The sequence below is a fragment of the Macaca fascicularis genome, chromosome 3 (genome assembly GCF_037993035.2).
Source record: "Macaca fascicularis isolate 582-1 chromosome 3, T2T-MFA8v1.1".
Lineage (NCBI taxonomy): Eukaryota > Metazoa > Chordata > Mammalia > Primates > Cercopithecidae > Macaca > Macaca fascicularis.
This window is the reverse complement of record NC_088377.1, coordinates 158,927,880-158,954,803: the sequence shown is the minus strand read 5'-3', so window position 1 is coordinate 158,954,803 and position 26,924 is coordinate 158,927,880. Positions and strand designations below refer to the sequence as shown.

General features: G+C 37.5%; 1 protein-coding gene across 2 annotated transcripts in view; it reads right to left on the bottom strand.

Annotated features, from left to right (window-relative positions):
- CFTR (CF transmembrane conductance regulator) overlaps positions 1-24,969 on the bottom strand; it is a 181,689-nt gene extending 156,720 nt beyond the window's left edge. Inside the window, exons 1-2 of one of the 2 annotated variants that reach the window (XM_005550598.5) lie at positions 24,750-24,969; positions 24,296-24,397 (exon numbers count right to left, since the gene is read on the bottom strand). In XM_005550598.5, the coding sequence (XP_005550655.2) occupies positions 24,296-24,348 (53 nt within the window). In that variant the 5' untranslated portion in view covers positions 24,349-24,397; positions 24,750-24,969. Of the gene's footprint in view, positions 1-24,295; positions 24,420-24,749 lie in introns of those variants that run through there. The other variant, XM_065542499.2, reaches the window with a different exon arrangement.
- Between the last annotated feature and the right edge of the window lie 1,955 nt (positions 24,970-26,924).

Sequence of the window (26,924 nt, the reverse complement as noted above, 5' to 3'; positions counted from 1 at the left end):
AAAATATAAACATTATTAGGAACAGAAGAATATTAAGAAAATATCAAAAAAGATATTTTCTTTTTTGTTTCTCTATATTCTCTAATGTTTAACAATAGCATGCGTAATTTTGGAAGGAAAGAATTCTTTTTTATTAAAGAAAAGGGGGGGGCGGAGAAAGATGGCCGAATAGGAACAGCTCCAGTCTCCAGCTCCCAGCGCAGGCGACAAAGAAGACAGGTGATTTCTGCATTATCAACTGAGGTACTGGGTTCCTCTCACTAGGGAGTGCCAGACAATCAGTGCTGGTCAGCTGTTGCAGCCCGACCAGCGAGAGCTGAAGCAGGGCGAGGCATCGCCTCACCTCGGAAGCGCAAGCAGGAAGGGAATCTCTTTTCCTACCCAGGGGAACAGAGACACACAAAACCTGGAAAATCTGGTAACTCCCACCCCAATACTGCGCATTAAGCAAACGGGCACACCAGGAGATTATATCCCACACCTGGCCAGGAGGGTCCCACGCCCACGGAGCCTTCCTCATTGCTAGCACAGCTGTCTGCAATCTAACCGCAAGGCAGCAGCGAGGCTGGGGGAGGGGCGCCCGCCATTGCTGAGGCTTAAGTAGGTAAACAAAGCCCTGGGAAGATCGAACTGGGTGGAGCTCACAGCAGTTCAAGGAGGCCTGCCAGTCTCTGTAGACTCCACCTCTGGGGACAGGGCACAGCTAAACAACAACAACAAAAAAGCAGCAGAAACCTCTGCAGACGCAAGCGACTCTGTCTGACAGCTTTGAAGAGAGCAGTGGATCTCCCAACACGGAGGTTGAAATCTGAGAACGGACAGACTGCCTGCTCAAGTGGGTCCCTGACCCCTGAGTAGCCTAACTGGGAGACATCCTCCACTAGGGGCAGACCAACACCCCACACCTCACACGGTGGAGTACACCCCTGAGAGGAAGCTTCCAAAGCAAGAATCAGACAGGTACACTCACTGTTCAGCAGTATTCTATCTTCTGCAGCCTCTGCTGCTGACACCCAGGCAAACAGGGTCTGGAGTGGACCTCAAGCAATCTCCAACAGACCTACAGCTGAGGGTCCTGACTGTTAGAAGGAAAACTAACAGACAGGAAGGACACCTACACCAAAACCCCATCAGTACGTCACCATCATCAAAGACCAGAGGCAGATAAAACCACGAAGATGGGGAAAAAGCAGGGCAGAAAAGCTGGAAATTCAAAAAATAAGAGCGCATCTCCCCTGGCAAAGGAGCGCAGCTCATCGCCAGCAATGGATCAAAGCTGGACGGAGAACGACTTTGACGAGATGAGAGAAGAAGGCTTCAGTCCATCAAACTTCTCAGAACTAAAGGAGGAATTATGTACCCAGCGCAAAGAAACTAAAAATCTTGAAAAAAGAGTGGAAGAATTGATAACCAGAATAATTAATGCAGAGAAGGCCATAAACGAACGGACAGAGATGAAAACAATGACACGAGAAATACGTGACAAATGCACAAGCTTCAGTAACCAACTTGATCAACTGGAAGAAAGAGTATCAGCGATTGAGGATCAAATGAATGAAATGAAGCAAGAAGAGAAATCTAAAGAAAAAAGAAGAAAAAGAAATGAACAAAGCCTGCAAGAAGTATGGGATTATGTAAAAAGACCAAATCTACGTCTGATTGGGGTGCCTGAAAGTGAGGGGGAAAATGGAACCAAGTTGGAAAACACTCTTCAGGATATCATCCAGGAGAACTTCTCCAACCTTGTAGGGCAGGCCAACGTTCAAATTCAGGAAATACAGAGAACGCCACAAAGATACTCCTCGAGAAGAGCAACTCCAAGACACATAATTGCCAGATTCACCAAAGTTGAAATGAAGGAAAAAATCTTAAGGGCAGCCAGAGAGAAAGGTCGGGTTACCCACAAAGGGAAGCCCATCAGACTAACAGCAGATCTCTCGGCAGAAACTCTCCAAGCCAGAAGAGAGTGGGGGCCAATATTCAACATTCTTAAAGAAAAGAATTTTAAACCCAGAATTTCATATCCAGCCAAACTAAGTTTCATAAGTGAAGGAGAAATAAAATCCTTTACAGATAAGCAAATGCTTAGAGATTTTGTCACCACCAGGCCTACCTTACAAGAGACCCTGAAGGAAGCACTAAACATGGAAAGGAACAACTGGTACCAACCATTGCAAAAACATGCCAAAATGTAAAGACCATCGAGGCTAGGAAGAAACTGCATCAACTAATGAGCAAAATAACCAGTTAATATCATAATGGCAGGATCAAGTTCATACATAACAATCTTAACCTTAAATGTAAATGGACTAAATGCTCCAATTAAAAGACACAGACTGGCAAACTGGATAAAGAGTCAAGATCCATCAGTCTGCTGTATTCAGGAGACCCATCTGACATGCAGAGACATACATAGGCTCAAAATAAAGGAATGGAGGAAGATCTACCAAGCAAATGGAGAACAAAAAAAAGCAGGGGTTGCAATCCTAGTCTCTGATAAAACAGATTTTAAACCATCAAAGATCAAAAGAGACAAAGAAGGCCATTACATAATGGTAAAGGGATCAATTCAACAGGAAGAGCTCACTATCCTAAATATATATGCACCCAATACAGGAGCACCCAGATTCATAAAGCAAGTCCTTAGAGACTTACAAAGAGACTTCGACTCCCATACAATAATAATGGGAGACTTCAACACCCTAATGTCAACATTAGACAGATCAACGAGACAGAAAGTTAACAAGGATATCCAGGAATTGAACTCATCTCTGCAGCAAGCAGACCTAATAGACATCTACAGAACTCTCCACCCCAAATCAACAGAATATACATTCTTCTCAGCACCCCATCGCACTTATTCCAAAATTGACCACATAATTGGAAGTAAAGCACTCCTCAGCAAACGTACAAGAACAGAAATTATAACAAACTGTCTCTCAGACCACAGTGCAATCAAACTAGAACTCAGGACTAAGAAACTCAATCAAAACCGCTCAACTACATGGAAACTGAATAACCTGCTCCTGAATGACTACTGCGTACATAACAAAATGAAGGCAGAAATAAAGATGTTCTTTGAAACCAATGAGAACAAAGATACAACATACCAGAATCTCTGGAACACATTTAAAGCAGTGTGTAGCGGGAAATTTATAGCACTAAATGCCCACAAGAGAAAGCAGGAAAGATCTAAAATTGACACCCTAACATCACAATTAAAAGAACTAGAGAAGCAAGAGCAAACACATTCAAAAGCTAGCAGAAGGCAAGAAAGAACTAAGATCAGAGCAGAACTGAAGGAGATAGAGACACAAAAAACCCTCCAAAAAATCAATGAATCCAGGAGTTGGTTTTTTGAAAAGATCAACAAAATTGACAGACCGCTTGCAAGACTAATAAAGAAGAAAAGAGAGAAGAATCACATAGATGCAATAAAAAATGATAAAGAGGATATCACCACCGACCCCACAGAAATACAAACTACCATCAGAGAATACAATAAACACCTCTACGCAAATAAACTAGAAAATCTAGAAGAAATGGATAATTTCCTGGACACTTACACTCTTCCAAGACTAAACCAGGAAGAAGTTGAATCCCTGAATAGACCAATAGCAGGCTCTGAAATTGAGGCAATAATTAATAGCCTACCAACCAAAAAAAGTCCAGGACCAGATGGATTCACAGCTGAATTCTACCAGAGGTACAAGGAGGAGCTGATACCATTCCTTCTGAAACTATTCCAATCAATAGAAAAAGAGGGAAACCTCCCTAACTCATTTTATGAGGCCAACATCATCCTGATACCAAAGCCTGGCAGAGATACAACAAAAAAAGAGAATGTTAGACCAATATCCCTGATGAACATCGATGCAAAAATCCTCAATAAAATACGGGCAAACCGGATCCAGCAGCACATCAAAAATCTTACCCACCATGATCAAGTGGGCTTCATCCCTAGGATGCAAGGCTGGTTCAACATATGCAAATCAATAAATGTAATCCAGCATATAAACAGAACCAAAGACAAAAACCACATGATTATCTCAATAGATGCAGAAAAGGCCTTTGACAAAATTCAACAGCCCTTCATGCTAAAAACTCTCAATAAATTCAGTATTGATGGAATGTACCTCAAAATCATAAGAGCTATTTATGACAAATCCACAGCCAATATCATACTAAGTGGGCAAAACCTAGAGGCATTCCCTTTGAAAACTGGCACAAGACAGGGATGCCCTTTCTCACCACTCCTATTCAACATAGTGTTGGAAGTTCTGGCTATGGCAATCAGGCAAGAGAAAGAAATCAAGGGTATTCAGTTAGGAAAAGAAGTCAAATTGTCCCTGTTTGCAGATGACATGATTGTATATTTAGAAAACCCCATCATCTCAGCCCAAAATCTCCTTAAGCAAAATCAAACTTCAGCAAAGTCTCAGGATACAAAATTAATGTGCAAAAATCACAAGCATTCTTATACACCAGTAACAGACAAACAGAGAGCCAAATCAGGAATGAACTTCCATTCACAATTGCTTCAAAGAGAATAAAATACCTAGGAATCCAACTTACAAGGGATGTAAAGGACCTCTTCAAGGAGAACTACAAACCACTGCTCAGTGAGATAAAAGAGGACACAAACAAATGGAAGAACATACCATGCTCATGGATAGGAACAATCAATATCGTGAAAATGGCCATACTGCCCAAGGTAATTTATAGATTCAATGCCACACCCATCAAGCTACCAATAAGTTTCTTCACAGAATTGGAAAAAACTGCTTTAAAGTTCATATGGAACCAAAAAAGAGCCCGCATTGCCAAGACAATCCTAGGTCAAAAGAACAACGCTGGAGGCATCACGCTACCTGACTTCAATACTACAAGGCTACAGTAACCAAAACAGCATGGTACTGGTACCAAAACAGAGATATAGACCAATGGAACAGAACAGAGTCCTCAGAAATAATACCACACATCTACAGCTATCTGATCTTTGACAAACCTGTGAAAAACAAGAAATGGGGAAAGGATTCCCTATTTAATAAGTGGTGCTGGGAAAATTGGCTAGCCATAAGTAGAAAGCTGAAACTGGATCCTTTCCTTACTCCTTATATGAAAATTAATTCAAGATGGATTAGAGATGTAAATGTTAGACCTAATACCATAAAAACCCTAGAAGAAAACCTAGATAATACCATTCAGGCCATAGGCATGGGCAAGGACTTCATTTCTAAAACACCAAAAGCAACGGCAACAAAAGCCAAAATTGACAAATGGGATCTCATTAAACTAAAGAGCTTCTGCACAGCAAAAGAAACTACCATCAGAGTGAACAGGCAACCTACAGAATGGGAGAAATTTTTTGCAATCTACTCATCTGACAAAGGGCTAATATCCAGAACCTACAAAGAACTCAAACAAATTTACAAGAAAAAAACAAACAACCACATCAAAAAGTAGGCAAAGGATATGAACAGACATTTCTCAAAAGAGGACATTCATACAGCCAACAGACACATGAAAAAGTGCTCATCATCACTGGCCATCAGAGAAATGCAAATCAAAACCACAATGAGATACCATCTCACACCAGTCAGAATGGCGATCATTAAAAAGTCAGGAAACAACAGGTGCTGGACAGGATGTGGAGAAATAGGAACACTTTTACACTGTTGGTGAGATTGTAAACTAGTTCAACCATTTGGAAAACAGTATGGCGATTCCTAAAGGATCTAGAACTAGAAGTACCATATGACCCAGTCATCTCATTACTGGGTATATACCCAAAGGATTATAAATCATGCTGCTATAAAGACACATACACACGTATGTTTATTGCGGCACCATTCACAATAGCAAAGACTTGGAATCAACCCAAATGTCCATCAGTGACAGACTGGATTAAGAAAACGTGGCACATATACACCATGGAATACTATGCAGCCATAATAAAGGATGAGTTTGTGTCCTTTGTAGGGACATGAATGCAGCTGGAAACCATCATTCTCAGCAAACTATCACAAGAACAGAAAACCAAACACCGCATGTTCTCACTCATAGGTGGGAACTGAACAATGAGATCACTTGGACTCGGGAAGGGGAACATCACACACTGGGGCCTATCATGGGGAGCGGGAGGTGGGAGGGATTGCATTGGGAGTTATACCTGATGTAAATGACGAGTTGATGGGTGCTGACAAGTTGATGGGTGCAGCACACCAACATGGCACAAGTATACATATGTAACAAACCTGTATGTTATGCACATGTACCCTAGAACTTAAAGTATAATTAAAAAAAAAAAAAGAAAAGGTACATGTAATTATAAAGCATTAATTGCCATGGGTAACTACTAATGTAAATTTTCTGGCCAAATATGTTCTAACTCCATGATTTTCATATAATGCTCACTATCTATATTAATTTTCTATAAAATCACTTTTTCTTTGTCAACATGGTTGTCTCACACATGGTTTCTTTCTCAACAAGGTAATATTTCACCTTGAAGAATACGAATCCCCTGTCACCTGATGCCTACTACCAATCTGTTACTGAAAAACCTGAAAGATATTAAGAAGAAAACACAGCCCTAGCTTGTAACCTTGTCTCTATTATTTCCCAGTGATACAGCCTTGGAAAAAGCTCTGAAGATCTCTCAGCTACAGTTCCTGCTGGAGGTAATAACTACCATGACCACTATTCCTGAAGTTCATGAGAGCCAAATTGAATGTTGTCCATAAAGCATTGTGTCTGTACATTATTACATGCTTCTTCATATCAACTGCTTGGCTTTGGTTTAATTTTCAAAGCACCAGAATATATTATTGGGATTATAACAATAATGATAGCTAACATTAGTAGTCATTTCCACAGACCTGCATAATTCTAAATATTTCACATACATTATTTCACCTGATCCCCACAACAATTCAAGAGGTAGGTCTTGGTAATATCTCCATCTTACAGTTGAGAAACTGAGGCTAAGGAAGTTTAATTAATTTGTCAAGGGCAGAGTTAGAATTTAAAATTAGGATTGTGACACCAAAGCCTACACATGTATCCAATTTGCCATATTACAACTACTTTTTAAAGTACCATACACTTAGCTACAACACCAGAAGCACAAGCAGCAATAACAAAAAACAGATAAATTGGAAATTATCAAAATTAAATACTTTTGTGCTTGGAAGGACATCATCAAGAAAATGGAAAGAAAATCCACAAACATTGGCGAGGAAAGAAAAATAAAACACAGTGAAATACCACTTCATACTCAGTAGAATGGCTGTAATTTTAAAATGTAGATAATAATAAGTGTTGCAAATATGTGGAGAAATTGAAACCCTCACACAATGATGGAAGGAATTTAAAATGATGCTGCCACTTTGGAAAACAGTTTGAAAAATCCTCAAAAGATTAAACATAAAGTTACTATATGGCCCACCAATTACACTCATAGGTATATGCCCAAAAGAAAGGAAAACGTATGTCTGCACAAAAACTTGTACACAAATGTTCATAGCAGCATTATTTATAATAGACAAGAATTAGGAACACTCGAAATATCTATCAACTGGGGAAAGGATAAATAAAATACATATACTTACAAATGGAATATTATTCAACAATAAAAAGAATGATGCAAGCCAGGTGCTGTGGCTTACACCTGTAATCCCAGCACTTTAGGATGCTGTGGCAGAAGGACCACTTGAGCCCTGCAGTTTGAGGCCAGCCTGGACAACATAGCAAGACCCTGTCTCTACAAAAAATTATAAATTAGCCAGTCATGGTGGTGCATGCCTGTAGTCTCAACTACTTGGGAGACTGATGTGGGAGGATCGCTTTAGCCCATGACTTCAAGGCTACAGTGACCCATGATCATGCCACTGCACATTCCAACCTGGGCAACAGAGCAAGGCCCTGTCTCTAAAAAAATAGAAAAGAATGATGCACCGATACATGCTACAACAGGGATGAATCTTTAAAAAAAATATGCTAAGTGAAATAAGCCAGTCACAAAAGAACACTTTGTTTTATTTACATAAAATTTCCAGAATAGGCAAATCTATAGAGATGCAAAGTACATTTGTAGTTGTCTAGGGCGAGCAGGGGGATTTGGAATAAGGAATGACTGCTAATAGGAATGGAGTTTCTTTCTGCAGTGATGAAAGTGTTCTAAAATTGGTTATGGTGATGGACAACTCTTTGAATATACTAAAAAAAAATCATTGAATTGTATGCTTTAAATGGATAAGTTGTTTTGAATATGAATTATATCCAATAAAGTTATTAAGAACAACAGCATACAGAAATCAACTGTCAGTGTTAATTTTAGAAAGTTTTACTGAACATTTGATTTTTCACTCCTAGAATGGGTGAAACCAAAATTTTCATTATAGTGACTTTGATACACTAAGGTCTTTCAAATATGTTAATGGCTGGTGGCTACAGCAAGCGAGTTAAGATTTCATGCATAGCTCATGAGAAGATCTAAGGACTGGTGACACGCACCATGAGTTGTGTAAATTGTCTATTTTCTGTCCTCTAGAAGCAAGGAACTTAACTTTTGGGACAACTATGAATTTATGACTTCAGATAAGAAGTTGTAAGAGCAATAGTATTGTAAAGAAACCAAGGAATGTGTACCATTGGCGTTGAAAGGCCATTTCCAACAGCTGTATCTAACTCACTCACATGACTTGGATTTCAAAGACTTAAGCACTTGAGAGGCAATAATAAGCAATGCTACAAAAAACAAAACAAAACAAAAAACAAAAAAATCCCCACCCATCTTGAAAGATAACAGGAGAAACAAAGCATTGTGATTTATAGATGATGCCCATCTACTTTAGAGAAGCATCCTCAGAGTGCCTTTCCATGATTTTGGTTTGATTTTTATTCTATCTGGGAATGAAGCCACTAACAAGAGCCATAAAACTGTAGCTGGAACAACTGGCTAGAAAGAAGAATGATTAACTACCCTATAAATTGCTGCATCCTGTATAAGTTCACATTTAGGAACTCTTTATTCACAGGACAAGGGATACCATTGCTCTCTAATTTAGGATTTTTATTTCCATTGGCAATAAAAATATATTTGAAACCAAAAAAATAAGGAAGAGGGGAAATGAATTGGCCTTAAGATTTTATGGTAGAAATGCCACTGGGTTACTGGCTGGCATTTTTAAAAGTTTAAAGAAAGAAACTTGTGCAACTGTCAAAACGTCATCACTGTTACTGTTAGACAATCACATTTTAGAGAACAGAAGCAGAGAAACAGTTTTAAGCATGTCCATTCCTAGCTGAGAGGGAAAAAGGAAAACAAGTTCCACCTCTCTTCTGCCTAATATAGAAACAAAATAGACATCACATGAGTGATATAAGGATATCTACCACATGATATATTGATTTAACTTTGCTGGTGTTTGTTTTATAATTATTCCATTTATTTGGTATTTCCTCTTTTTTTTCTAGACCTCAAAATCCCTTATTGAGGCTCTTTGTTCACCCAGCTTGTTCAGATACCATCACTAGGACCCAAAGTAAACACTCTCTACTAGGTTTCTCTGCCCTTTGACAGAGAAATACCCATATTTTTCCAAGCCATGGTTGTCATTCTGGAATTAACTCAAGATTTGGAATTAAAGTACTTGATTTTTCTCGGCTAAAGTGTGTATTGAAAGGTGGAGGTGGCATTTCTCTCTGGGGACATAAATCCTCTGATAAGCTCTGGGCTGTAGAGTCAGGAACCACTACAGGCAAAGCGCATGCTAGACTTCCTTACAACTTTCAACAACCAAATGATTTAATGACCTCTCACTATGTGTACAGAAAAATTACTATTTATTAAATCCTTTCTAACACTTGCTTGCAAGTTACTGCCTTGAATCGACTTTTCCCAAAATAATAATTAAAAAAATACTGTGTAATTCCACCCAATAGAGTTTGGGGACTTTTATTTGTTTCTTCACTGGTGAAATAGAGACTAGAAGTGACCTCAAAAATGTTCAAAGATGAAGATGATTAAGAATTAATACTCCAAGGATAATACTGAAACTGATGCTGCATCACAACGGCAAAGCTGATGATTTTTAAAATTCAATTGTGATAAAGTTGGTCTCCAGGATTCTGCCTGAAATCATCTAAACAGACAAAAATGATCAGTCAATTCTGGAATTTTTCTCATCTGTCTTAATCATCCCTTCACCTTCATTTGTTTATATTCTCTGCTCTGTTATACAGTTATGTTATGGCTATGCATGGTTATTCCTCAGAAGGATTCAAAGAACATCATGGCATTGGATTCAGACTTCTCAGTGATAGCTGATTTCCCACTTTCAAACTAAACATGGAATTGGGTTCTGGGTGCCATTTTAACCCTTTTTTTCTTCCATTGTTATTACTTAACCCTCAAGAAAACAAATTGCTAAGTACTGCAAATTAAAGTTAGCATCTTCTTTACTTCTCCTTTTGGAGAGCAAGGGAATGTATGTAGACACAATTGTATGACTCAAGATTTAAGTTTCATCCTGTTCTTGAGTTTGAGGACCAATACTTACACTACTTTCATTTTCTTGAAGCTTTACTATCACTGGGAGGGAGACCAATAGCAAAACTTGAGAGAGGCAGGATTGGACAGCACCCCCGGATTAACAATCCCCCATTCCCACAGTGAATTACAGAAGCAAGGAGCAAGACACAGGCAGAGAATATAGACAATTGGTTCAAGGTTTACCAAGGAATCAGTAAGACTCTACTGCTAAAACCTTGCTTTAAATCCCTTTTACTTAATATTTACGTCTTATTTTTTCATAAAAGCAACATATACCTAAGTAAAGGTCTGCAAAACACTTAATTTGATATTTTTTTCCAATAGCAAAACACACAGTAAAAGATAATTGATTCATTAACCAATCCTAATAAGCAATTTAATAATTCAAAATGTTCATCTTTGCAATCAGGTCATTAAAAGCACAAATCATGATAATTTGGAGATAATAATTTTTATAGGCATTTCAGAATTTTTTTTGATCTCAAAATGTTATAATCTCTTGCTTCCATTCACACTCTAGGAAAATGAACTTTAAAGGAAACGTTGCGCCAGAGTCTCTTCTTTTAACTCTGCAGGAGCTCCCACTGAATGGAACTATTGATTCATTAGGTGGCTCTTAATTTTTAAAGATTCTCCTATTACCATCACTGGACATGGCATCTTTGGCTCAGCCACATCACACTAAAAAAAAAAAACAAATGATAACTTCCTTAAAATAAAACCTAGCCTCTATTTCCAAGAAACCTCAAATGCACTGAAATAGTCACACATAAATTATGTATGTGTGAGCCTCTCTGAAGTCTAGGTTAATTCCCCGTCGTGTGCTCTATTCTATCCTGTACTTCTTCCACCTGAGCCTTTACCACAAAATGTGTATTTACTTGTCTGCCAATCCCCCATACTTCCAAACACCCTAGACTGTAAGGTCCACAAGAAGAAACACTTCATAGATCTTGTTTTTTTAAAACTATTGTATCCCCTGTGCCTAGCATGGAACATGGCACATAATTGACATTACAATTTGTTTGCTAATATCTTTCCCTCAGAAGACTAACTTCTTGAGGACAATGTAAGTGTAATATTTATCTTTTATCTCCATCATGTTGTTCAGTGCCTGGGACAGAGCAGAAATTGAACAAATTAATGTCAATTAATTAATTACACAAATATGATATGTTTAGAGCCCACATGAGGACACTGATTGCAAATAGGTGTTGCTTAGCCTTTACTCCTAGTCAAATATATTAAAAGCCAAAAAAAAAAAGGTTAGAACATTTTTCAATTCTATAGTAAATGCAATGCATATGTGAGGGTGTCTATACTTGTTCAGGGACTATTCTTTAAAAATGTTTCTTCTCTTTCTCTGAGTCCTAAAGATGATCATCCTAAAACTTCCAGCCAACATTATTTAATTCTCCTCAATAAAATGTTTTTATATGCAACCTTCTCCATTATCAAAATATTCTTCCTAATATTTGGCCTTCATCCTATTTTTAGTGGACATGTACCAAAATTTCATAAATGGAAAGTCATTCTTCAGTCCTCTCAAGAGCAAAAGGTCCTTTTTCTTATAACCCTCTTGGATTGTTCCTGTATCATATCCCTTAACATCCTCTGCAATGTCTCCATGCTATTTATGGACCACTATACATGAGGTACATATGGCTTTCAAAAGGTTTCACAGATTAACTCCCTACATGTATATATTTTATGGTTTCAAATTACTTCCATATCTCATTCTGCTCCTAAAGACTGTTATTGATTGTTATAGGTTGAACTGTGTTTCCCCCAAAAAAGGTATGTTTGAGTCCTAAGCCCCAGCACCTAAGGATGTAACCTTATTTAGAGATAGGATCTTTACAGAGGTAATAACATTCCAATGACATCACTAGAGTGGACCCTAATCCAATACGACTGGTGTCCTTATATTAATAGTAAAGAAGTCTGGACTCAGAGACAGGCACACAGGGAGAACGCCATGTGAAGATAAAAACAGAGATCAGGGTGATGCCTCTGCAAGTCAAAGAATGCCAAGGATTTCTAGCAAACCACCAGAAGGTAGGGGAAAGACATGGAATAGACTCTTTCTCATGGCCCTTAGAAGAAATCAAACCTGCCAACACCTTGATCTTGTACTTCTAGTCTCCAAAACTGTAAGATAATAAATTCTTGTTATTTAAGCCACCAAATTTGTGGTATTTTTTTATGGTAGCCCTAGCAAACTAATATGCTGGTCCTAAGCAACAGAGAAATTCCACATTAGGATGATGCACACAAGGGGACAAACGAACAAAGGTGATACTTTTAGTATATAAGGTACAGTCATGCACTGCATGACATTTCAGTCTACAACAGACTGCATATACAACGGTGGTCCCACGAGATCATTACATAGTATTTTTAGTGCATCTTTTTTGTGTTTAGACACGTTCGGATATGCAAATACCACTGTGTTACAACTGCCTGCAGTATTCAGTACAGGTTTGTAGCCTAGAAGCAAAAGGCTCTGTCATATTGCCTAGGTGAGTAGTAGGCTATACGACATCTAGGTTTGTGTAGGTATACTCTATAGTATTCTCACAATGATAAAAATGCCTAAGGACATATTACCCAGAACGCATTCCCATTGTTAACTGACATATGCCTGTAAATTTAAAAGCTAGGGATAAAAGTCAATGGCAAAGAAAGCCTACAGATGTGGAATTGGGAAGGGGCGTTTGTAGGAGTGTGACCTCCATAATTCAGAGAAAGCACTGGGTCTAATTCATAGGAGAGGAGAGATAAATTTAGAGAAGAGAGGTACTTTCCCAGAGCCCAGACAGAAAGATCAAAAGGTGCTGATTATAATAATCCTGTTGTTGCTGATAACAGTGCTTACCATTTATTAAAAGACACCCTATGTCTGGCATTATTTGCTATCACTTAATGCATAGAAAGTGCTTACAAAGAATGATGGTTAATTTTATGTGTCAACTAGGAGGGTGTTTTTGGATGAGATTAACATTGAAATCAGTAAACTTTGGGTAAAGCAGATTGTCTTCCCTAATAAAGGTGAACTTCATCCACTCAGTTGAAGGTCTGTAGAGAACAAAAAGACTGGCCTCCCAGAAAAATACTGAATTCCCCAACAGACTGCCTTTGGACTCAAACTGGAACATTGACTCTCCTGGGTTTCCTGCCAGCTGAACCATACTGCAGATTTTGGACTTGTCAGCCATCATAATTATGAAAGTCGATTCCTTATAAAGTGTGTGTGTGTGCATGCATGCGTGTGTGTGTACCATTGGTTCTACTTCTCTGAAAAACCTTGACTAATATGCAGAGTAAATACTCAATGAATATTTGATATGAAAATAATACTGTGCCATGTTAAGATAAGGATAACTCATCGTACTGATGTGAATAGCTGAGGTTCAGAGAGATTAAGTAAATTGCCTAAGATCACGTTGTTAATAAGTGACAAAGTTAGGATTCCAGCTAGGTCTGTCTGATTCCAAAGTACATGCTTCTTCTATCATATATTGCTACCTGAGAGTTGACAGTGAAGATAAAGATGAAGTAGAATATGAGATCATTTTCTAAGGATACAAATGGGTGAAATAAAGGACACAAGAGAAGATCAACAACAACCAAGATGGGGCAAGAACTAAGTCAGTGGTTTTCATACTGTGAACCCCAATACCGAGTGTTCTCTAGAGATATTTCAGAGAATTCACCAACTTCTGATTTGAAATGTATATATTTTAAAATATTATTTTATAGATAGGAACAAAAAAAATCACACATTCTCAAATGTAGGACTATATGTTAATTTGAGCACACTAGATTCATCCAAACATGATCCTGGGCTGTCAGGCTTACTTGTTTAGTATCCACTCTGTAGGAAAGCTTCTGCTGACATCTCTTTGCACATATTTAAACCTGTTATGATCTGTTATTGGTTATCTCTGCACTGCAATAGTGAGCATGTCACTACACCATATGTGGGTCAAGCTCAGTTAACAGCCCATCATATCTTTGACATACCTGTTTGCATGAGGTCTCATCGCAGCATAACAGAGTTGTACAACACTCAGATAACAATAATAAGCCACATATGATATTATCATGGTTTTATAATACTTTACCATGCTTACTTGCTTTAAGGTGATATTGGTTATATAATTTACCATCAATTTAACAATAGCCTTTCCAAAAAGAAGTACTACATTAACTACACACAGTTTTTAGAAATTAACAAATATTATGTACTTATTCATGCAATCACCTACCACTTTCTTCTTCAGCATCATAATTAAAGTTTTAGTCTAAGCGTTCTTCATATTCAGAGCAAAAATATTCTTCTGAGTCACTCTCAGCCTTTCAGAGCTATGAATAGGGTTACAGTGACAAGCTGCATTCATAACACCTTCACCTGTAGGACAGGCAGTATAATTTCAAGGCATAATAAAGTGCTGAGCTTAGGCAACTTCTACTTTAATTACACTGCTTAGTATGTCAGACAAACTTCAGACTAAATATTACCTGTTTTTTTCAAAACTAGATCACAAAGTAATATATCCCAAGACATTTCAAGCAACAAACTAAATATGAGAGTCAACCTTGTGGGATGCAACCAATGCAAATAATTCAACTGAGGTCACAGGAGTATATACCTTTATGTATTGCTAAGTTCCCATATTACAACATATTTCTGGGTCTGGTGGCTGACAAGTTTCTTTTGATATCAATTATGAAAGGTGTCTCAATTTCAGAAACATAACTCTGTGAAAAACACAAGCATGCAGGATCAAGAAAATTGCATATAAATGTTATACAAAATCACTGCAGCCTTTACTTTAGAGCACTAGGTTAACTGTTTCTTTGTATTTATGGGAGAGTTACTATTTTTTATTGTCACTGCTATTTGTATATACTGTGGTCCCACGGAACATTTTATTTGAAAATTGATTACAGTATAGTTTTTTTTAAAAACTGTGAAAAACATTGCCCTGGGAAAATGTAAGACACAAGATAGATAAGATAGAGCCTTTGCCTTGAAGGACACATTAAAAGATGCATATTCCAAAAAAAGAGGCAATGAAATGATCAACAGAGGCTTATAAGTCAAAAATTATTCTGGACAATAATCTAATAACTATTAGGCTACCATTTTCTTCTCCTGAAAAGTTCATTTTACATGTCTAAATATTTCATTGACTTTTAAAATTATTCAGTTACTGAAAAAAAAGTTATAAAAGCCTTAAAATTTTTTCTAGATTTTATTTTAAGCTAAGAAAGACTAAAAACTGTATCATTGGCCAGGCGCGGTGGCGCACACCTGTAATCCCAGCACTTTGGGGGCCAAGGAGGGTAGATATTAAGGTCAGGAGATAGAGACCATCCTGGCTAACACGGTGAAACCCCGTCTCTACTAAAAATACAAAAAATTAGCTGGGCGTGGTGGCGGGCGCCTGTAGTCCCAGCTACTCGGAAGGCTGAGGCAGGAGAATGGCGTGAACGTGGGAGGCGGAGCTTGCAGTGAGCCGAGATCGCACCGCTGCACTCCAGCCTAGGCAACCAGTGAGACTCCGTCTCAAAAAAAAAAAAAAAAAAAAAAAAAAAACTATATCATTCTAAAGCATATTGCAATAGAATTTAAATGAAGAATATTTTGCAACATGTAAAAGTTATATGAAATTCAAATGTTAATATCAATAATAAAGTTTAATTGAAACACAGCCATGCCCATTTGTTTGCATATTGTCTATGGCAGAGACTTAGGTGGCCCACAAAGTTGAAAATATTTACTGTCTAGCCCTTTACACAAAAAAGTATGCAATGGACTTTGGTTGAAAAAGTGATGCTTTTGTGTTGGTATTGTTGTTTTAATTTCTAGAGTTTATAGAGATGTTTAAAATAAATAAAATGTACAAAGGGAGCCCCCTATATAGTTTCTCCACCTTGCTTCCTCTAGAACTGTGGTTGCTAATCCCAGCCAACATAGGCTTCATTTTCTTGTCATACCCATAACCAATGCTGGACTCTAAGGTCTGGCCCTTGAATCACCTCTAAACACAGCTGTCAGTACCCATGGGATTCTGCCTATTATGTTTAATTTTCACGTATTTATCTGACTGGTACCAAATGAAATTCTAGAGTCCCTTTTTGAAATTCTTAAGCCTTCACTAGGCATTTGGGAGTAGATGTGAAGTCAGGTAGGAGGTAGCTGCACCTCTGTAGGCCATGCTAAGAAAGAGAACTCTGTGTATTTAACAAAGCTCAAAGTTTTAACATAAAACAAGGATACATAACCTTTTCAAAAGTAATGAAAACTTTCTTTTAACACACATAAAAACCTCATAATAGTAGGTGAGCACCTATTTTTATTCAATCACTGGAGACAATATCTGAAGTCCTAAGCAGATTTTCATACCTCATGGAATTTCTATGATCTCTCATATGTTGTGTCCCATGATCTGAAAAGCACTCCCTAAAGGAGTGAAGTTATCAGGAGGTTCAGACATCAGTTAGCAGGTTATATAGGAGAGTTCTAAGTATAATTTCTAAGTAGAATTTAACCAATACTGTCCCTAGAACTCAGCTGCTTCTTCCTAACACTCTCAGGTCACACCTATGCCACAATAAGGCCAAACAAGTGGGCATTCTACATGTTTATAAAACTGTCACCTCAGACATCTTATATCTCTTACCTAAGACTAAGCTCTAAATCACTTTAATACATTTTCAAATAACCATATTACCTGACCCTGAGCCATACACATCATTTCCTTTTCTTGTTTTGAGAGAAGTAGAGTCACATAGGTCTGCACTCCTACTCCATGCATTCTCTGATTAAATTTTCTCATTCAGTAAGCAGCACCACTATCCCCTCTATTATCCAAATCAACAAATATAGATGTTATCCTTAACTCTTCTCTTTCCTTCACTTTCCACTGCTAATTAATTACCAAACCAGTTGATTTTACCTCCTAAATGTCTTTAAAATCTCTCTCTCTCTCTCTTCACCCCACCCCCGCCCCCACCATGGCCACTCTTCCAGCTCATCTTTTCTTTTACAAAACTGCAACAGTATGTGAACTGATTATGTGCCTCTCCTGTTTAAAACCCATGGCTCTTCACTTCCAGTATGATAAAGCCCAAGCAAAGCCTACAAAGCCCTTTATGATCTGGCCCCTGCTAGAGTTTTCAGACCTATCTCCCACAAATCTCTGTCACACATTTTATGTTCCAGTCATAGGGAACTTCTCAGGATACTTTGAAGGTGCCATGCTTACTTATCCTGTCAGTCCTCCACACTATCTGTTTAAATTTTTCCTAGCCCATCCCCACCCTCTTTGGATAATTCTAATTGAATAACCCCCTTTAGGTGTGAATGCAAAAGACACTTCCCCCAGCAAGCCTTCCTTAACCAGCCTTAGACTCGGGTTAAGTGCCCCAGTTGAGTGCTTCTATGAAGCCCTTGAGAAACCTGGGTTTCAGATAATGTGTTCCATAAAGGCAGCAACAATTTCCTTCTTGTCCACCTCTACCTTCTTAATGTCTCACATAGAATACAGAATACGAATGAGGTCATCTTTCAAGTTACCCAGAATCATGACCTAAAAAGGAAGTACTGCTTTATCTCAGCTCCTTGGAGCAAGCTATGGGAGAATTTTCTGGCTATATCCAGGCATAGCTTCAGGCCTGAGAGTCCTAATAATCCTACAGACCTAGCAAAAATCTTCATTTCCTTACCCCATGAGCAAGAAATTAGCAAGCATGCTATCCTACAAAGGCTAAGGCAGAAGGGACACAAGAAAACTTTGATGGAATAATTGTTCTAAGTACTAAAAATCTACCCACAGTCCCACTTGCTTTGACCTCTTTTTATCAAAATGATGCCACCACTGCAGGACTGTTGAATGTCATCGATCTACAATATGCATAGGTCTCTAGGGTTGATCACCATGAACTCATAACCATCACAAAAAGATCTTTATTAAATCATTCCATGGAAGAGTCCTGAAATGGTCTGAATATTATACTAAACAAATTAGAAAAGGCCCTGACATCCAGAGCTTTACAATTTGAAATCATAATTTATGTCAAAAGATAGTAATAAGTTAATAGAGCTGCACAGAAAATAGCAAACTTGACAAGCCTTGCAACTTGAATACAGCTGTGAAAAACTCTGAAAAAAGATTTTTCAGAGCTCCGTAGGAATGTAATTCTCTACATCAAGCAATCTAATAGTAAATTAAATTCTTACAAGCTTCTTGCTAAAAGAAGCCTAAGCTCTTTGCTGACACAAAGCCCTAAAATAAAGCCACTTTGTAATGCTAATTCCACACTGAAACAACTATGTGATAAATCGATTCTAGAGGTCTAAAGAGAACCAATAGAAATAGCAATGTTTTCCTCCATGATTCATGCACTTGACATATTTGTAAATTAATCTTTCTGCCAAGATCTCCAAACAACCAGACCTTTATCATAGTCTGTTTTCCCCTCTTGACCTCATTGCATCTCAGAGGTTTTTCGCCAGGAAGATGCCCTACGCAGATGCATCAGGATCAAAATTGCCAAAATTGCTGCCAAGTCAGAGATGTTTTTAAAGTTTGACAACCAACACATAACTGCAAGCTAAATAGTTAACACCCTTCCTGATGGTTTTGCAATACTATACTTACATTGTAGCTCTATCACACTGAAATTATAGGCTCTTGTGAAATGACACTAGCAACAATAACACATTTTATAGCGGTATTCACTCAAGGACCTTCAGACAAGCGTTAACATTTATGTATTGAATATTATTACAATAAGTTCCACTCCCTCCTATAAAACATAAATGGAAAACTGGAAAACCATGATTTCCCTAGTGTAACAGTTAGCTGTGAGAGATATTTTGACTGTCACATCAAACATAAAATATTGATGAAGCAGCTAAGAAAAATAGATTCCACTTCTCTCTTTAGCAAGGAATTAAATATTAAAACTATACTATTCCTTATAAGTATATAAGAATATTCCTTGAATCAAGTGATTAATAATTAAACTAGCATATAAAAAACTATAGGAATAAACTTCAAAACAAAGGAGAACTTTTTAAAACTTGCAAAATTAACTAAAAGAAACTTAATCATATAATCATATATACACAGATATTTTATATATAAACATATGTGATAATTTTAGTCATATATCATGTATAGGAGGTACTTTTAGAACTCTGAGAGTTAAGCTAATCAAAATTAATACAAAATTAACACATATTCCCAGTTGAAAAATCTCAACTGTGTAATAACAAAACATGGTCAGCAAAAGGAAGATAAATAGAAAAGACTATTGAGGGACTGGTGTAGAAAGTCAACATTTGTTAGTGTGCAGGCAACATTGTTCAAGACAGAAGGGCTCCTATCCCAGAAGTAGAGCCCTCCAATTCCTACAAGATACAAAGACAAGAGAGAATATGGAAACCCTGGGCTTTCATTGATGACATTTGCTCATGGACTGACTAAATAGACTCATGGTAATCAGGAACCCTTGGCAGTTGTATATCACAATATAATTGTTCAACACATATTGGCCTTTGTTTTATGCATCTATTTTATTTTGATTTGGATAGCCTAAGATTTGTCTGATAGACAAACCTGAGATAATGCATATGTATTGATCAGACCTAGACTAAACTCTTGTTTGAGTAGTCAACTGGTCTTCCTTGGCAACATTTTTACAAACACCCTTGACAAACTGCAAAAGTATTTATGGCTCAGCCATAATTTTAGCTTTCCTCACAAATTGCCAACATGTAAATAAAATATAAATATAAAATAATCATGATGAATTTTTAATAGTGTATCATAATTTATATAACCAAATTAAGTGTAGTCCCATTCAAAATGGCCATTTTTAAATCTTTCATTATATAATTTTAATTATACTTCCATTGCTCAAAGCACTTATATTTCTCTTCATTAAGCATTGTCTTTAGGCTGAAAGGGTGAGGTGGCTTATGCCTGTAATCCCAGCACTTTGGGAGACCAAGGTGGGAGGATAACTTGAGGCCAGGAGCTCCAAGAGCAGCCTGGGCAACATAGTGAGATACTGTCTCCATAAAACTTAAAAAAAAAAAAATCCAGGCATGGTGGTACACACCTGTACACCTGAAGACCCAGCTACTCGTGAGGCAAGATGGAAGGCTCACTTAAGCCCAGGAGGTGGAGGTTGCAGTGAGTTATGCTTGTGTCACTGCACTCCAGCCTGGGCAACAGAGTGAGACACTGTCTTTTAAAAATAAACAAAGAATTTTCTTTAAAGTTTGCAATGTTTTTTTTTTTAATGAAAACACCTAAAATTAGGTAGAATTTGGCTGTTAACAAAGGAAATTATGATGAAAAATCTTTATATTTTCAGAGTGAATTTGATTTTGTGGTACAGTCAAAAGTCACTTGAAAGCAAGTCCAAGAGACCAGTCTGGGTAATACAATTTTTAATCTAAAGCAAGCTATGAATATAAAATAATAACTATAAAATAATGAGGCTAATATATACTTATGAGAAGAAATTTATGGATTACTTAGAAAGGCAATTTCATAATGAGACCCAAAATTATTTTGATCAAAGGCAGAATGTTTAGAATATGAGTGTGGTTTTTATTAGGTAGCTATTTGGAACCACCATACCTATTCTAATATATAAATTCAGGTGTATTGGTTTGTTTAAAAATCTCTCATTACTTTGTGTTTAATAATTACAAAAGTATCTCAAATTATCTTACTGTTAACTTGAGACTTAGACTATGTGATTCTTTGCTGAATTTCCACCTTAGATCCTAACAATATTTTACTCTTTGGTCTTACTTGAGACTTAATCTGTAGAGTTTATAAGAGACTCCACATCCCTTGTAAGAAATCAATGGCACTGTATACTTGGATTCTGTGGGGTTCCCACAATTCCTCATTATAGACCTAGACTTATAGCACAGATATCATGACCAAAATTCAAGTATGTCTTCTGACACACGATTTGATATACACTCTTACAACTAAGCGAAATATGAAAAATTCAGGGCATGAGAGAAGAGACAGAGAGGAACAAACTGAATAACTACCTTAAAAGTTGTGAGAAAATGTAAATTTTAAAAATTTTCCCAAATTAAATAGCACAATCTCCATTGGTGACCATTTATAAATCAATCCCACTTGTATATGAATTACAAATTTTATACTAATATATCACTTCTAGTTTAAAAATGGCTTCCTATTTCACAAATGTCATTTTCATAAAAGTTTCTATTTAATTTACTTGTTTGCCATGATAGTCATGAACTACCTGAATTTTTCATGGTAAAATTCTCTCTTAGATTATGTTTATTGTTTTTATATATATATATATATATATATGGATTATGATACTTCAGATGTTCTTCAAATTTTATACTTGATGCGAAATCCATGCAAAATTAAGAAAGTAAGAAATAACTTAGATTTTTTTTCCAAACTTTTTTGGTTTTCCAATGACAAAACCTAGACCTATAAAGAGATATTCAATACAATCTATAACCCATACCATAACAATTTTACTGTTGTATGACTCTCAAACTGAAGGGATCCTATTCAGAAAGTTAAATTCTAAGGCATTTAACAACCTATGATAGAAACATATGATGTGTTTCCTGTATATCTGGTAAGGCCATGTGAAACACAATTTTTCATAAATTAAATTCTCATCCAGGCCCACTCATTGCATATCCAGATTAAGAGTCACAAAATTATACTCAAAGATGAATTGAACATCTTATATTAACAAGGTACATGTACTGTAATGAATGTAAAAATATGGTAATCCATAATAATAGCAGTTAACATTGGGCTAACCCTTCACATTCATTTTCTCAAGGGATTAACCCCTATGACAGTCTCCAAATTTTAAAGGTCAAGTCACACACAGAGATGTTAAGGGACCTGCCTCAGGCAACACAGCTACTAAACAGTAGATGTAGGATCTGAATCGAAATAATCTGACTCCAAAATCTACCACTTTTGAAAACTAAGCAATACTGCCTAACTTAATGCAAAAAATATGTTTTTTACAAGAATTGCAGTCCAGAAGGCCAGAAGGAAGTTTGTAATCATTGGTATTTTAGGTGATTGTCAGTTCCTATAAATAGTAGGAACTTAACTTTTAAAAACATACCTATTCTTGGAGCAACTTATGAAGTATTTTGGAGAACAGAAATGAGTATGCTCTTAACACACTTAGTAGCCTTTGTAATACATTTTCTTTGCAAACCAGCCTGATAGCATTTTTTAACCTATATTAAATGTGTCAGGTGATTTGTAAAAAGAAAATTATATAAAAACCCACTTTGACAGATCAATAGTAAGCTATTTTAAAGTTCATTAGTATTTAGAACTATCCATGGAATATTAATTCTTCTGAAAACTGCATTTTTAGACTGATTGGCATTTAGCTTCCTCAAAGTTCTCTGCTAAAAAGGTCTATAATTTATGCCAATTAACATTCTGATTTTATAAGAAGTAGGAAAACAGATCAATAGATAAGCCGATTTTATGGAAGAAGTAACAAAAGGTGCTATAACATCAATACAAAAAGGTAATTCCAAAGAGTAAAGTCCTTCTCTCTCATCCACCGGGAGGAGCTCTCCTTCAAGGGCCACAGTCTCTCCTTAGCACCGGAGTTCCAGGATTAGCTGCACATGCAGAGAACTAAACATAACAGAAATGTGAAAGCTAAATCTCTTCCCCCCTACACACTTATATGAGCTATTTATAACATATTTCACTTTTTTGATACCTCAGTATGCTTATTCATTGGGTAATTATGAGTCAAGTAATATCCCACGAGAGAGAAGTACCTACTCATTCATTCACACAGGTATAACAGGAACAAAGTAGATGCAATATCCAAAGAACACTTCAAATATGAAGTGCTACATCTAATAACACTTTGCCTAAGATTCCGAACTTAGACGCTGTTTTTCAAAATCTCATTAGATAAAGTTTGCAAGCTTCTATGGCTCAAAGTTTGCAAGCTTCTATGGCTCATCACATTAGGCTAGGAATACAATTTATTAAATGTCAGTTGGATATAACTTCAGTATCTATTTCTATGGCTTTTAAAATTTATAGCTTGTAAAGTTAACTTTTTTCAAAATAAATATTTCAACAAATTTGCTTTCAATTTTTAAAGAACAATGTACTTGTGACAAATACTAGATTTATCCAGTCTCATAACAATAAATATTTTAAGCACATATTTTCTACCTACCCCAAAAATTTTTTTGGCAGAATTCAGTCAAGAAATGTTTTCTGAGCACCTACTATATGCAGGCATGGCACCTGTATGTGCCAAGAAGATAATCAAGTGTCCAAGGCATGAAGGGGGAAAACCAATAAACCACACTTAAGTATTTATTATTAACAAGTTTTTTTAGTTTCTTAGAAAAATCAAATAAAATAACTGCATAGTAGCATACTTGGGTCTTGAGATTCTAACTTTTCAGTTGCAAGTAGATGTGGCTGTCTATTCAATCAGCTTCAATTCATTCTTCAATCTCTTCTTAACGCTTTCTGTTTTATTCCACAATACCCACATTTTCTTTCAAAACAATGAATGATAGCGCATCTTTTTAAAAACTGCTTATTTCTTTTCCCCAAATCCAGCCCATACACACGCCCTAATCTTTCGTGGGCACGTGTCTTTCCAAAGCTCGGTTGGCCACCCTCTCACCTGAAAAAAAGTTTGGAGACAACGTTGGCCTTTTCCAGAGGCGACCTCTGCATGGTCTCTCGGGCGCTGGGGTCCCCGCTAGGGCCGACTGGGCTCAAGCTCCTAATGCCAAAGGACCTATTACTCTGGGTGCCTGCCGCTCAACCCTTTTTCTCTGACCTGCTGTGATGTCATTTGCTTCCAACTCCCCCCACCCACCCCTACTCCACACACCACCCCTTCCTTTTGCTCCTTCCCCCGCCTTCACTGCCCAGGTTAAAAGCCGAGTGCTGCCTGGTCCGGCCCCAAATTTGCTCTAGCGGCTTTCTCCACCCACTACGCACCCCCGGCAGCACCCCGGCCGCTCCTTCCTCCTCTCCTCCTTCGCTCCCTCGCCGCCCCGCACCTCCCTTTTCTGATTCTGACTCCCAGCCTCCCTCCCTCGCGCGCGCTCCTTCCAGGTCCGTGTCCTTACCGCCCAGCACCAGGCCCATCCCGCAGGTGGGCGACAGTCGCGGCCGCTCTTTAGGTGCGGTTGGCAACGCTGGAGGACAGAAGAAGCCACCGGCAGAACTGGCTCCCCGGAGAGCCTCCTGGACCGTCCTTCGCGGCAGGGTCCGCCAGACCCAGCACTCGCTGCCACCAGCTTCCCCCGAGCCTGCCTTCCTCCTCTTCCTCCTTTTTCCGATGATCCTAGCTGGGTTCCTGTTACGTTTGCAAGGTGCATTTTGAAAAGGGAAGGAAAATGTGCCTTTCGTGTATCAAAATACAGCCTTAGAGAGCCGAAAAGTTCCGCGGCAGTGTGGGTCTGATGCATTCACCTTAGCGCTTCCTCTGCGTGTTGGAGAAAAGCAGCAAGCTTTATTAGTTTCAGGCTTAGGTGAGTGAACTCCAAGGATGACAAAGAAATCTGAGGACACGTACTTAAAGGGGGAAAAAAAATCTACAAGGAGGTAAGAGGAGATAGTGCTTCGCCTAATTACCAGCCCAGGATTTGTTCCTTGTCTGTCGTTTTTAGTCCAGTGTGCATTTTTAAGGAGGGCTTTGGAGTGTTTTAGCGACAATGACAAGCAACAATGTAAACTAACCCGCCCTCCTATAGATTTCCTAGTCTCAGTCAGCAAAACATCTTGACTAATCCACCGAAAGGAATCCAAGCAGTCTTTGAAGCGAAGGTAATGTGTTAACTTTGACCTGACTCAGAGAAACGCCATCTTCAACTCTCCAAGGGCAACTGGACATTCCCAGGCGTAGGCGCCTTCCTTCTGAGCACTTGGTGTAGGATTGCCTGTGTCTCTGACGGTATTTAAAGAGCCAACCCTCTAATCCCTGAACCCTATTGTGTAAAAGCAAGCACACATTGTGTTTGAATTGAAAAATTCAAAGGAAAGTAAAAATTTTGGCCTGATTACTTCATTGTCAACACATCTAAGGCAAGGGTCTTGTGAATGATCTTATTGTTAACTTGTGGTCACCCAACTACAGTACAAATAAAACATGCATTTCATGATGGAAAGACAAGAACATGTGTTGAAAATAAAGAATGTGTTCAGCAGGTTTTCATAGCTCTGCTTTGCACTTCAGTGGACAAAAGCATACCTTTTTTCTTGAATATTGTAAAGTAAGATTTAGAAACATTTAATCTTTATTATCCTAAATTTGAATAGTAGAGAAAAGGGCAAAGAGATAAACCACATTGCATTAAGTTAGACACCAGGAAAGAACTTTAGCACTTTTAACTCACCATCCACCCTGTTGTTTGAAATCCTCTACCTGTGTTTTCACTCTCCAGTATGACAAAAATTGAGACTGTCTTCACTATTGACTTTTCCCAGACATGTGACTGAACTCACTCCATCCACTTCCCCATCCCCAATCTGTTGTTTGGTTTATAACTATTAGTGTGGCCCATCAAATATAATACATGCGTTTGAAATAAATTATTTCAAAAAATTATTTTTGAAATAAATTATTTTGAAATAAATTATTCTTTGTTATCAACAAGCAAGTGAAAATAAAGGGATTAAGAATTAAGCTCCAAAGAGAATCATAGAAGCTGACTAAGGAATATGGCTGCAGGAGACTCCAAATATTTTTCAGTCAATCTCCTTCTGGAAAGAATGAAACAGTTACTTGAGTTCTTACTATTTGCCAGACATTATTCATATAACCCTTACAACAACCATGTAAACAGGTGTTATTATCTTCAGTTTTCAGTTGAGTAAGCAAACAAGAAAAGTTAAGTAAATGCCTATAATGATAGAGCTAAGATTCAAACCTGGGTCTAGTTCTAAACCATTACTCCTATCACTGTGTAATACTGCTTCTAATCAAATCATCCCTCATGTATTTTTATAATGTCACTTATACATCAACCTAGTCTCTTTCCTCACATTAGTTTCATGAAATAATAACTTCTAGGCCTGTTTAACAATGAAACAGGAAAGCAGATATCTACAAACCAAGTAGCCAAACCAAGTAGCCACTGGAGTTATATACTTTTAAAGAATTACATTTAACTATAACATTCCATTTTAAGCATGTACACACACATGTACATAGGAAGACCATAGATTTTTATCATAAAACATTATGGTCCAAATTTGTTTTGGTAGAAATAAAACTTTACCATTATTCAGAGCTTTAACAC